The sequence below is a fragment of the Eretmochelys imbricata genome, chromosome 2 (assembly GCF_965152235.1).
Source record: "Eretmochelys imbricata isolate rEreImb1 chromosome 2, rEreImb1.hap1, whole genome shotgun sequence".
Lineage (NCBI taxonomy): Eukaryota > Metazoa > Chordata > Testudines > Cheloniidae > Eretmochelys > Eretmochelys imbricata.
The window spans coordinates 170,186,089-170,200,645 of NC_135573.1; the positions used below are offsets into that span (position 1 = coordinate 170,186,089).

The following is a 14,557-nucleotide window of genomic DNA, read 5'->3' on the forward strand; positions in this document are numbered from 1 at the left end:
GGCTAAGGAAGGAAGAACATCTCCCGAGGTGGGGCCATATCCCTGGGAACAAACATGGCATCAGCAGAAACTGTAGCTGCTCCACTTGCAGGGCGAGGAATTGAGAAGCCCAGAAATGGCCACTGTACAGAGGGACGGAAGGCACTTCAGCTGGAATTGCTGCAGCAATGGGGCAGGGAGGCTGCAGACCAGCCAGAGCACCTCTTTGGGCCTGACCACCATTGTGTGTGGGGACTTTAAGGGATGGGAGAGAAGGTTCAGTCATGGTCTTCCTTCACAGTTTCTGGTCTCCTGTGACACAGTTTGGCCCTGATCACCTGTGATGACCCTCATGTAGAGGCCCCATTCTCTTAGACAACTGAGAGAAAAGGAGGGCCCAAAGGTCACCACACCTTCCCCACCCTCTGGTATCGCATACAGCAAGAGACTTCCTCCCACCCAGGAGACACTTCCAGCTGTCTTATCAGCAAGCAGTTTGGCAAAGGAATGCGGGGATGGAAACGGCTCCTCTGTCTCAAAGCTTGACATCAGAGTAATATACAGGGACAGAGGATTTGTACTGAGGAAATTAAGAGAGGCTAATCCCTGGGATGAGCAGAACTACACACGCTGGGTTGCTGTGTGGAGTCAGGAGAGGAGATGGTAGGATGGTGAGAGAGCACAGTGCATGGGAGGATGTTTTTGGATGGTGAGCACCCTATGGGAAGGAATGGAGAGTCTTGATTAAAGGATCACTATATATTGAAAAGGACGTTTGTGAAGGAAACATTTTGTACATAATATAGAACATAATTTGGAACAGGACATGGGTGTCAGACACAAACACCACGTGAACTCATTTGGTTATCTGTACCCACACATCTTCCAACTTCCCCATCAACTGTCTCTCTCAAGTGCTATATCTTTGTACCATTAGAATATCAGATCTTATGGGCAAAGAATGTGCCTGTCTTTTTATTCCATAAGGCATCTATTACTCTGTGGGTGCTGTGACTAGATAATAAATACTTGTAATCAGAATACATCTATTACATCCATAATAGCCTCTCTGATGAGCCATCACAGTTTCTGTGACATGGGCAACTGTCAGTGAGGAACTGAACTGAGGCTCTGCGCTCTTGTCACCAATACATAATAGATTTATACTATAGATTCAATATTCACATCTTCCACTATACTATTTCTTTTCTATGAATAGTAAAAAAGTACAGTTTTAATAGTTACCTCCATTAATTGTAACTAGGCCCCATCAAGAGCATTGGGAAAAAGTATTTTAAAAATAGCAACTGCAGTTTCTTTTCTTACCATTTAAATGGATTGCTTTATCTCAAAAATATGAATCAATGAAAAGAAACCTTAGCAACTCATGATTTATGGGCCTCACAGTGGAAATGGGGCTAGCAATCAATCTATTTCATGTCTCTAACATATGTAATCCACCCAAGACATCATTATTCAAAAAGCAATTCAAATTAAATAGGAAAAAAAAAAAAGAAAAAAAAAAGAGAATGACATGCTTACTGTAGCTAATTCATCAAACTTGCCAAAGAGTTCATTCAGAAGCTTCACCAGCTCTTGAGCAGTGCACTGTGATGCCAAACTAGTGAACCCCACAATGTCTGCAAACAAAATGCTGTAAAGAGAAGGAAGGAAACATGGAAACGTTAGTGCAGAACACACCTTCTTAATCTAATTATCTTTTTCTATGCACTGAGTGCAACCCAGAACACAAACCCAGGCAAACCAGGATGGCCACCATTAAAGTGCTATGCAGAGCACAAATATCAAAGATCCAGGATCATTTTGCATTTAAAGCACAGAACTATGAGTCAGGGGAACTGGCGTTCTGTTGCTGGCTCTGCCACAGGCTTCCTGGGACCTCAAGCAAGTTTTCTCTTAGGTACTTATATCGTTGTCCTTCCCCCCCATCACTGTAGGGGGTCTGAGTGCCTCAACACCCCTTTGTGGTAGGACAGTACTATTATCTTCATTTTACAGATGGGAACTGAGCCACAGAGAGGCTGAAGTGTCTTGCACAACATTAGAAAGGAAATCTCTGGCAGAACAGGGAATTTAACCTGGGGCTCCTAAGTCCTAGGTTAGCACCCTACCACTTAACCATCCTTCTTCACTTAACTTCTAAGTTGTGTACACTTTCTGTGTTTCAGTTCACCTACATGAGAAATGGGGATAATTTACAGAAAGTACTGTGAGGCTCAACTGATTAATGCTTGCAAAACACTTTGAGGAATTAAGGCTGTGGACCAGGACTTGAGAGATCTCGGTTCAATTTCTTCTTTGCCACAGACTGTAAAACCCCAGGCAAATCACTTACGGAGTTAAGCACCCAAATCCCACTATCAGTGGGACTTGTATGCCCAGCTGCCCTCTCTGCCTTAATTACACTTCCCTACCTCATAGGGATGTTGAGAGGATAAATCTAAACATAGTTGGGAGTTACTCAGATACTGCGTTGAAAGGGGCCATATAAGTACCTAAGTAGATCCTTGAATGGAGCGGCTACAGAAGTATTAATTATTTAGATTTACTCACCTGCTGGCCCAGGCCCTGTGGCAGCTGTAGAAATGCTATGGATCTACTCACAGGCAGTACCCAGCCCAAATAACATCAAATAATAATTTATTTAAGTTTATAAAAATGCCACCTAACTATATGTTCTAGATGTGCTTGCATGACTTAAAATACATCTTGAGGACAGCAATTTAAGATAACCCAGCACGAATCTCTCTCCTCTGAAACAATTCTCTACTCTTACAATTGCAACTCCTTCCCTCCCAATTAATGTAACAGATGCTAGAAACACAAACCTAACCAGTCCCCCATTCTTGCTTCCAGACAAGGTCACCAAATCGGATCCCTCACCCAAAAACCCCAAAAAGGGAAAATATAACCTTCTCAATTCCCAACCCAGCCCCTTATCAAAGGCACATAAACCACCCCGCTGCCACAAATCCTCCCAATACCTAATTTGATTCCATGCAATTGATAAAAATCATTTCTGACCCAAAAATCCTTTTCACCTCCCTAACCTAGGAAACCTAGCTCAACACAACACTGAGGGTATGTCTACACTACGAAATTAGGTTGAATTTATAGAAGTCGGTTTTTTAGAAATCGGTTTTATATATTCGAGTGTGTGCGTCCCCACAGAAAATGCTCTAAGTGCATTAAGTGCATTAACTCGGCGGAGTGCTTCCACAGTACCGAGGCGAGCGTCGACTTCCGGAGCGTTGCACTGTGGGTAGCTATCCCACAGTTCCCGCAGTCTCCGCTGCCCATTGGAATTCTGGGTTGAGATCCCAATGCCTGATGGGGCTAAAACATTGTCGCGGGTGGTTCTGGGTACATATCGTCAGGCCCCCGTTCCCTTCCTCCCTCCGTGAAAGCAGCAGCAGACAATCGTTTTGCGCCTTTTTTCTTGAGTTACCTGTGCAGACGTCATACCACAGCAAGCATGGAGCCCGCTCAGGTAACCGTCACCGTACGTCTTCTGGGTGCTGGCAGACATGGTACTGCATTGCTACACAGCAGCAGCAACCCATTGTCAGAGCAACGGCAGACAATCGTTCCGAGCCTTTTTTCTGTGCGGACGCCATACCAAGGCAAGAATGGAGGCCGCCAGCTCACTTTGGCAATTAGGAGCACGCATTATCTAGCAGTATATGCAGCACCAGAACCTGGCAGAGCGATACTGGGCGAGGAGGCGACATCAGCACGGTCACGTGAGTGATCAGGACATGGACACAGATTTCTCTGAAAGCATGGGCCCTGCCAATGCATGCATCATGGTGCTAATGGGGCAGGTTCATGCTGTGGAACGCCGATTCTGGGCTCAGGAAACAAGCACAGACTGGTGGGACCGCATAGTGTTGCGGGTCTGGGATGATTCCCAGTGGCTGCGAAACTTTCGCATGCGTAAGGGCACTTTCATGGAACTTTGTGACTTGCTTTCCCCTGCCCTGAAGCTCATGAATACCAAGATGAGAGCAGCCCTCACAGTTGAGAAGCGAGTGGCGATAGCCCTGTGTAAGTTTGCATCGCCAGACAGCTACCGGTCAGTTGGGAATCAATTTGGAGTGGGCAAATCTACTGTGGGGGCTGCTGTGATGCAAGTAGCCCACGCAATCAAAGATCTGCTGATATCAAGGGTAGTGACCCTGCGAAATGTGCAGGTCATAGTGGATGGCTTTGCTGCAATGGGATTCCCTAACTGTGGTGGGGCCATAGATGGAACCCATATCCCTATCTTGGCACCAGAGCACCAAGCCGGCGAGTACATAAACCGCAAGGGGTACTTTTCAATAGTGCTGCAAGCTCTGGTGGATCACAAGGGACGTTTCACCAACATCAACGTGGGATGGCCGGGAAAGGTACATGACGCTCGCATCTTCAGGAACTCTGGTCTGTTTCAAAAGCTGCAGGAAGGGACTTTATTACCAGACCAGAAAATAACTGTTGGGGACGTTGAAATGCCTATAGTTATCCTTGGGGACCCAGCCTACCCCTTAATGCCATGGCTTATGAAGCCGTACACAGGCAGCCTGGACAGTAGTCAGGAGCTGTTCAACTACAGGCTGAGCAAGTGCAGAATGGTGGTAGAATGTGCATTTGGACGTTTAAAGGCGCACTGGCGCAGTTTACTGACTCGCTTAGACCTCAGCGAAACCAATATTCCCACTGTTACTACTGCTTGCTGCGTGCTCCACAATATCTGTGAGAGTAAGGGGGAGACGTTTATGGCGGGGTGGGAGGTTGAGGCAAATCGCCTGGCTGCTCGTCACACGCAGCCAGACACCAGGGTGGTTAGAAGAGCACAGGAGGGCGCGGTACGCATCAGAGAAGCTTTGAAAACCAGTTTCATGACTGGCCAGGCTACGGTGTGAAAGTTTTGTTTGTTTCTCCTTGATGAAACCCCCCGCCCCTTGGTTCACTCTACTTCCCTGTAAGCTAACCATTGGTTCACTCTACTTCCCTGTAAGCTAACCACCCTCCCCTCCTCCCTTCGATCACCGCTTGCAGAGGCAATAAAGTCATTGTTGCTTCACGTTCATGCATTCTTTATTCATTCATCACATAAATAGGGGGATGACTACCAAGGTAGCCCAGGAGGGGTGGTGGAGGAGGGAAGGAAAATGCCACACAGCACTTTAAAAGTTTACAACTTTAACATTTATTGAATGCCAGCCTTCTGTTTTTTGGGCAATCCTCTGTGGTGGAGTGGCTGGTTGGCCAGAGGCCCCCCCACCACGTTCTTGGGTGTCTGGGTGAGGAGGCTATGGAACTCGGGGAGGAGGGTGGTTGGTTACACAGGGGCTGTAGTGGCAGTCTGTGCTCCAGCTGCCTTTGCTGCAGCTCAACCATACACTGGAGCATATTCGTTTGATCCTCCAGCAGCCTCAGCATTGAATCCTGCCTCCTCCCATCATGCTGCCGCCACATTTGAGCTTCAGCCCTATCTTCAGCCTGCCACTTACTCTCTTCAGCCAGCCACCTCCTCTCCTCCCGGTCATTTTGTGCTTTCCTGCACTCTGACATTATTTGCCTCCATCAGCATTCATCTGTGCTCTGTCAGTGTGGGAGGACAGCATGAGCTCAGAGAACATTTCATGGCGGGTGTGTTTTTTTTTTCTTTCTAATCTTCACTAGCCTCTGGGAAGGAGAAGATCCTGTGATCATTGAAACACATGCAGCTGGTGGAGAAAAAAAAAGGGACAGCGGTATTTAAAAAGACACATTTTATAGAACAATGGGTACACTCTTTCACAGTAAACCTTGCTGTTAACATTACATACGTAGCACATGTGCTTTCGTTACAAGGTCGCATTTTGCCTCCCCCCACCGCGTGGCCACCCCCTCAACCCTCCCCTCTCCCTGTGGCTAACAGCAGGGAACATTTCTGTTCAGCCACAGACAAACAGCCCAACAGGAACGGGCACCTCTGAGTGTCCCCTGAAGAAAAGCACCCTATTTCAACCAGGTGACCATGAATGATATCTCACTCTCCTGAGGATAACACAGAGAGATAAAGAACGGATGTTGTTTGAATGCCAGCAAACATACACTGCAATGCTTCGTTGTACAATGATTCCCGAGTACGTGCTACTGGCCTGGAGTGGTAAACTGTCCTACCATGGAGGACGCAATAAGGCTGCCCTCCCCAGAAACCTTTTGCAAAGGCTTTGGGAGTACATCCAGGAGAGCCATGAATGCCAGGGCAAATTAATCCTTTCACATGCTTGCTTTTAAACCATGTATAGTATTTTAAAAGGTACATTCACCGGAGGTCCCTTCTCCGCCTGCCGGGTCCAGGAGGCAGCCTTGGATGGGTTCGGGGGGTACTGGCTCCAGGTCCAGGGTGAGAAACAGTTCCTGGCTGTCGGGAAAACCGGTTTCTCCACTTGCTTGCTGTGAGCTATCTACAACCTCATCATCATCATCATCATCTTCTTCATCCCCAAAACCTGCTTCTGTGTTGCCTCCATCTCCATTGAAGGAGTCAAACAACACGGCTGGGTAGTGATGGCTGAACCCCCTAAAATGGCATGCAGCTCATCATAGAAGAGGCATGTTTGGGGCCCCGACCCGGAGCGGCCGTTCGCCTCTCTGGTTTTCTGGTAGGCTTGCCTCAGCTCCTTAAGTTTCACGTGGCACTGCTTCGGGTCCCTGTTATGGCCTCTGTCCTTCATGCCCTGGGAGATTTTGACAGAGGTTTTGGCATTTCGAAAACTGGAACAGAGTTCTGATAGCATGGATTCCTCTCCCCATACAGCGATCAGATCCCGTACCTCCCGTTCAGTCTATGCTGGAGCTCTTTTGAGATTCTGGGACTCCATCATGATCACCTCTGCTGATGAGCTCTGCATGGTCACCTCTGCTGATGAGCTCTGCATTGTCACCTGCAGCTTGCCGCGCTGGCCAAACAGGAAATGAGATTCAAAAGTTCGCGGTTCTTTTCCTGTCTACCTGGCCAGTGCATCTGAGTTGAGAGTGCTGTCCAGAGCGGTCACAATGGAGCGCTCTGGGATAGCTCCCGGAGGCCAATACCGTCAAATTGTGTCCACAGTACCCCAAATTCGACCCAGCAAGGCCGATTTAAGCGCTGATCCACTTGTCAGGGGTGGAGTAAGGAAATCGATTTTAAGAGCCCTTTAAGTTGAAAAAAAGGGCTTCATCGTGTGGACAGGTGCAGGTTTACATCGATTTAACGCTCCTAAATTCGACCTAAAGTCCTAGTGTAGACCAGGGCCGAGCCTTCTAAATTTCAACAGTTCCAAACCTTAATACAGATTTACAAGCATGTGTGTGCTGTCATGCATATCCTTAGAGCAACTCCTCTTTACTTCCTAGAACATGTTTTCTTAGAGCATTGTTTAAGCATACTACACTCTGGAATTTGATAATTTACATCATAGTAAAGACTTTTTAAATATAAAATATGTACACTTAGATTAATCTCTAGTGCCTTCTGTCTACAGTGTTATAACCATGAGATGCCATGGAGATGGCACAGTGAAAGACTTAAATAGAATAGAAATAAATATGGTAGTGCCAGTAAGTGCTCTTCAGATTTACCCACAAAGCTCTGCCAATGTACTTCATTTTGGACCTACAACATCCTTGCTTGACAGACCTGGATCTGTCTTTCATGAAATCAGTCAGCCAATGCCAAATCATCATACTAAATTCCCTGAAGTTTTTGAAATACACTCAGGATGTGCATTAAAGATTTCAAGAAATTGACCGAAACACACACTGGAATTCAGCTACCCAAGGGTAAAAAGCAGGGACTGTTACAATCCACTGTACCACCTAGTTATCAGACTTCAATTATATTCAATGAGACATCACTGGTATTTTCTTTCATGAATTATTTTACTATTCTATTAGAAATTCTATTTGGTTTCTCTGTCACGCCAGAAGTTCCCAGGATCTACATAAGCATGTGATGAGTTTTTCTGTTTATGCCTGATGTATTGCTCTCTGTGTTTTCCTATTCTGATGCAGCCAAACTTTCAGCAGTGGTCACTGATTTTGGCTGCTCAGCATGAGACAGCCAAATGTCTCATGAGATGCCTCACGCTGGGCACCCAAAACTAGTGGCTACTATTTTAGAAAATGTTCGCTTTAGAATTTTATGGTTGGTTGTTTTTCAAATCTGGAAACTTCTTTAAATCTTTCAAAACATAAGACAGTAAAACACAAATATTTGCTCATCACGAAATTTTCAAATCAGCACTCGGGGCAAACACATACGCAATACAGAATGCCCAATGTTTTAATGGAAAGAATGTAAATGCTCAAATACTTAAAAGTTAAATATAGTAGGTGACCTACAGTTACTGTTAAGAACAGGTATGTTGTAGGCAATCACATCTAGAACTCTTAATTATTTAACCATGGCCTACAGTAAAGGTGCTCATTTATTTGCGGTGTGCTTAAAAGAGGGTTATTTTACAGAATCGACACGAGTTATACAACAAATTCATTCAGTTAAAAGGAACATTTATTTGGCATATATGTTGATCCTCATATTTCACCATTTGGTCCATAGGGTTTTCATTTATTACCAACAGGCCAAATTGGGGATGTATAAAGTGACCCATAACACATACTTGCAAACACTTTCATTTCATACATCACTAGTTTATGCATAACTAACTATGTAAAATATATAAATAGTCGTATGTTAAGAGAGTTCTGAAGTGTATGTTGTAGGTCACAGTTACATTTGTTTGTGAAATCTGAAAGCTGAAGTTCTATATATCAATACTGTTAATTGAATGTAAACATTTTTTAAAGTTAACAAAATCTTTTATATGTTATCTTACCTTATGGTCATTTCGATTTAAGGTTTAGGGTGGTTGGTTGTTTTTAATAACTGCAAGTTCTTGAACATTTTAATTGTAATGTTCCGATTATACACAATTGAGTATTAATCACAAGTCTTTATTACAAATTTATAATGTTCAAAAATGGCTGTTCTGAGTAAAAAGGCAGTGAAAATGTCAAGTCAAAATTGGATCCAAAACTAACTCTGCCCTCTTGTGCATATGCCCAACAATACAGTCTAATTATATGATTTCAAATAACTGCAGGATACCTGCCTCATTCCATGTATAGCTTGGACAACACACAGTGAATAAGACAGAGGTCCTGTGGATCTGTGCCTTATGTTGGATTACATTATATTTTTCCATTACCACAGCAAAAACCTATAGCAAGCTATAGATTTATTCTGTAAATCATATTATTCATTCTATAAATCATATTATTTATTATTTAGGCATGGATTTATTCTGAATAAGTGATAGCAAAACTGAGTCCTCAGCACAGAGGATAGACAGGATGCAGTGAATGAAGTAGGGGTCTTCCAAATCCCAGGCCTCTGCTGTATTGCAGCCTTGCTCATTCCATGGTTTGTTGTTGTGCAAAGAGTAGGGTGCATTTAGGCCCAATATTCGACTTAGGCAAAAAAAAAAAAAGTATTTAACACACACAAAAGCGGAATGAAGACTCATTTTCCAGTTCAAAAATATTTAATACCATAAAGTTAGTAATGGTCAGCAAGATGTTTCACTGGTTCCATGTACTCCTCGTCCGTCAGTATCGATCCATTATCTTTAGTATTATATTTAGGTTGTAAGCTCCTGGGGGCACAGATCATGTTTGTGTTACATGTTTGTAAATGACTTGGTGCAGTGGGGTCCTGGTCCATGACGTGGGGTCCTGGTCCATGACTGGGGCTCATATGCACTACAGTAATACAACTAATAAATAATAAAACAATTCCATTTTGTGTGATAAACACATTGCTTTTCATGATGTCCTTCCCAATTTGTTGGAATGGAAAGATCATCGAAAGGAGGAGGAAAAATGCATCCCTACTGTAAGAACATGAGAGGATTATATGCTTTGTGTAGCTACAGGATTTATAAAGTTGTTAAACAGAGTAATTACAAGAAAATAATACACTAGAGCACGGGTGGGCAAACTTTTTGGCCCGAGGGCCACATCAGGGTGCGAAACGATATGCAGGGCCGGGTAGGGAAGGCTGTGCCTCCGCAAACAGCCTGGTCCCCACCCCCTGACTGCCCCCCTCAGAACCCCCAACCCATCCAACCCCCCTGCTCCTTGTCCCTGACGGCCCCTCCCAGGACCCCCTGCCCCTAACCGCCCCCCCGGGACCCCATCCCCTATCCAACCCACCCTGCTCCCTGTCCCCTGATTGGCCCAACCCCTATCCACACCCCCGCCCCGACAGGCCCCCTGACCGCCCCCTCCCAGGACCCCCATCCCTAGCTCCCCCCCTAGGACCCCACCCCCTATCTAACCCCCCCACTCCCTGTCCCCCCCTCCTGGGACCCCCCCTGCTCCCTGTCTCCTGATTGCCCCCCTCCAAACCTCCATCCCCAGGGACCTTCTGTTCCTTATTCAACCCCCCCACCCCCCGCCCCCTTACCATGCCGCTCAGAGTGGCAGGACAGGCTTATTGGAAAGCCTGGGAGGTGGGCGGGCGCAAGCCACGCTGCCCGTGAGGCTGTAGAGGAACAGCAGGGGAGGGGCTGGGGGCTAGCTTCCCCGGCGGGGAGCTCAGGGGTTGGGCAGGATGGTCCCATGGGCCGGATGTGGCCGGCAGGCCATAGTTTGCCCACCTCTGCACGAGAGCTGCTATGTTGTGACATTCTAATTATCTGCAGTGCAACTAATATGTGAATTGTCCAAGTCCCTACCTGGTCCTCAACAGGGCACAGCGACCCTGAATTAGCATCCAAATGAACTCCCTGCCTGAGGTTTGGCTTTGTTGTTCACTCAAAAATAACGCCTAAGCCATCCCTCAAGGATCTTTTCTGCCTTAGCTCCCTCCTGCTGCCCTTATAGCCTGGATAGCATTAATGAGCTGCACCTGCCACAATGAGTCAGCAGACCTTCAGCAGCTTTCTGCTGGGTTCCAACACCTGCTAAAAGCGTGCCTCAAAATTCTGCTGCATAGCATAGCGGATCTAGGCTGCTTCCCTACAGCGAATGCCATTAGAACGGTTCACCGCCGTATCCCATTCTTTATATAGCATCCTCAGTTTTGGAAGGAAAATACTGCAAATACCATAGCAAATTTAAATACTACAGATGACGAATGTTCACTTTTTAACCGTGTTCATGCATATACCTTATTCACATGAAAAGTCCTGTTGACTTCACTGGAACTACTCACATAAGTAAGTGTTCAGCAATGGGAGTAAGGATTGCTAACTGAGCCTTTAGGTCGCCTTCAGTCAACATACAATAAGAAGGATTTTCTAGTATAACATACTGTCACAGGAAGGAATCTATAACAGTTTGATAAATAAAACTGTTTCTGCGGGTACATCTACATTTGAGCTGGGAGGTGTGATCCATAACTTGCATAGATGACCCTGTGCTCGTTCTAAAAATAGAAGCGTAACCAGGATAGCGCAGGCAGCAGGTTGCTCTAGCCACCAAAGTACGTACCCAGGGGCTCTGGGTGGCTACATACTCCAGGAGCTAGCCTGAGCTGCCACCCGTGCTGCCCAGACTATGCAGCTATTTTTAGCATGTTAGCTCAAGCACAGCTGGCGTGAGTATGTCTGTGTGAGCTGGGAATCACTCCTCCCACCTCCAGTATAGACACATTCTAAGTCACTAAGATCTACAGTAGGCTGTGTGAACTATGAACTTGGGGTTGTCGGAGAAAATGTATTCTTTATGTTTTTAGAAATTTCCTTAAAATCAATTCACAACAAACCATCTGCCTCAGAAGCATCACAGAGCACAAGCTTTGAAACCTCGCTACAGGGTAAATTAAGGGAATTTTTAAAGTCATCTTGACATTTCATAAACATCTGATTTTTAATGAGACAGGTATTTCTGGTCTGATCTTTCTTGGGGATGAAGATGCCACTATTAATCTAGGAAATTTACTGTTTGTTAAGAATAGTAGTCTCTATTTAGGCCTTGAATGTCCAACCCTTACATGGTGGCAAGCATTGACAGGAATAATCCTAGAGATTTTCAGAGGGACTACTTTCACAAGTAAATGTCAAAAGAACTGAACCCATAGGGCCTGACCCAAAGCCTGCTGAAGACAGTGAATGGGCTTTGGATCAGGTGCTCAGTTTGTAAGAGATCAATATTTTCAATTTCATTGTCTATTGTTGCCTGCATTTAGTTTATTACTTGTCCCTTATTAACATTAGGCTAAACTAAACTACCATAGTAGAAACTAGAAAATTCAGAGTATTCTGAATGCTCATTATCCATTTATAGCTTGAGGAATCTGATTCACAGAGCAGAGTGAGTACTTGTCTGTTACATTCTAAACTGGCCACTTTTCTGTAAGTTGCATATATTAAAATATCTTTATTAGCACCTGATTATGAGTGGGAAAAGCTAATTGCAAAGTAGAGGAACAGGCAGGCCCCATATACACTGTGCAGATGAGCAGATTATGTTATTTTTATTAGTCTTAAAAGCAGCACCTAGCCACTCCAATCATGATTGGAGTCCCATTGTGTTAGGCACTGTACATATATATAGTAAGAGATGGTTTCTGCCCTGAAGAGTGCATGATCTAAATAGATAAAGCAGACAAAAAGTGGTAGAAAGCATTATTATCCCCATTTTACAGAAAACTAAGGCAAAGACCAATCTTCTGCCCTGATCCACCCTCTTTGTGCCACTCTAAACCTGCTTTTCAAGACCATCCCTCCTCCAATGCCTTTTCCACATCTTTCTTGATGCCGTGATCATGTCAGACACACAAATGTAACCACACCTTTCTTTTCTGCTTTCAACCATTTATTCTACGAAGAACTTTTTTCAGGTAACCCAGGGCATTTGCAACTGTTCCTATTGTTATATCGAACAGCCCCATTAAAAACAAAACACAAGCAAGCAAGCAAACAGTTCTGTTGCTTTCTTGATAACTGACACAATTGTTGTCTCTCTGAGGTCGAGGCCCATCCATTAGATAACTACTAATTATTACACACAACATGTAGGAAGAGGAAACAGAGCTACCCAGAAGAGTACAGATTTCATCTGCATAATATTGACTCCCATCAGATTATGAAAAGTACATTTGACTTCTTCCCTGGAAAGCTTCCAAAGATCAATGTTTTCTGTTTTTAATCACGATTTTTTATGTATCTCGGTCCACATCCTAGACATAATGAAAGTTTGCCTTGGAAAGATTTCTTCCCCCCGCCCCCCCCCCACACACATATAAATAAATACACACACAGAAGCCTACCATAACATAATATTTTCTTGTGCAATTATTTGGCTTCTAAGTCTGTGGTCAATCTTAGGCTCATTGATCCTTCTCTTTTGATAGGAAACAAGAGCTCAAACCCAGAGTTTTCATGCTGTTTATGGCTTTACAGTAACTTCTCATGATATAGGTAAAAAATGTAAAGCAGTTCTTAACATACTGGTTTTTTTAATTGTAAATAATATAAAAAGATACTATGCTATAAACAGCCATGTACTTCAGTTATAAGAAAGCAAGCAAGAATAGTGTATCACTGCTGTGGCTGTGATTATGATGGGAAAAAACAATGGCTATAAGTAACTATCTGAGAACCCATTTAACCATTTAAATTCAGAACGATACAGCTAGAGTGATATAGACAGAAAATAAGCTGTCTTCAAAGAAAAAAAATCTGTAAACATATGAATATGATAGGAGAAGAAATGCAGCACTGATAAGGACTAAAGAACACTTTAAATCATAATCAATACTAACATTCTAAGGTAAGTTTCAGAGTAACAGCTGTGTTAGTCTGTATTCGCAAAAAGAAAAGGAGTACTTGTGGCACTTTAGAGACTAACCAGTTTATTTGAGCATGAGCTTTCGTGAGCTACAGCTCACTTCATCAGATGAAGTGAGCTGTAGCTCACGAAAGCTCATGCTCAAATAAACTGGTTAGTCTCTAAAGTGCCACAAGTACTCCTTTTCTTTATTCTAAGGTAATTTATTTAGCACCAACAGTTAGCACAGCACTGCATGAACAAGAGCCTGATTCTGCTCTTTCTTATACTGGAGTATCTCCATTTATGTGATTGAAGTTAAAAGCAGGGTGATCGGCGTATCAACCTCACAATCTCCATCTCATTACTGGTGGCACTTCACATATAGTAGTCATAACAACAGCTCCTTCCCAAGGAGTTTACCTTGATTTTTCCCCGCTAGGTAAGAGCTTGTGACTTTGTCTTCCTGTCTAGTCTAACCTTCTCTGTGGAGTTTTCCTATGAGAGAAGGGAAGTCAAGATTCCTGGGTATTATAACTAGCCCTACACTTGGCTAGGTGAAGGCACTTAATCTTTCTGCCTCAGGCTATTCATCAGTAAAACGGTTAAAACAAGACTTTATTTATCCTTTTTACTCACAGAAGTGTTAAGAGCCTTAATTATTTTATGTTCGTGGCTGAGCGTTTGTGACATCCTTGAATGCAATGTGCTGGATACTATAAGTGTAAATTACTATTTAGTTGATATGATTATTAATGACAGATTTATT

At 44.0% G+C, this 14,557-nt stretch overlaps 1 protein-coding gene across 1 annotated transcript in view; it reads right to left on the reverse strand.

Moving 5' to 3' along the window:
- The window catches only part of ADCY1 (adenylate cyclase 1), a 217,517-nt gene that overhangs the window by 103,913 nt on the left and 99,047 nt on the right, over positions 1-14,557 (reverse strand). Inside the window, exon 4 of the mRNA XM_077809215.1 lies at positions 1,522-1,633. Coding sequence (XP_077665341.1) covers positions 1,522-1,633 — 112 coding nt within the window. The remainder of the gene's footprint in view (positions 1-1,521; positions 1,634-14,557) is intronic.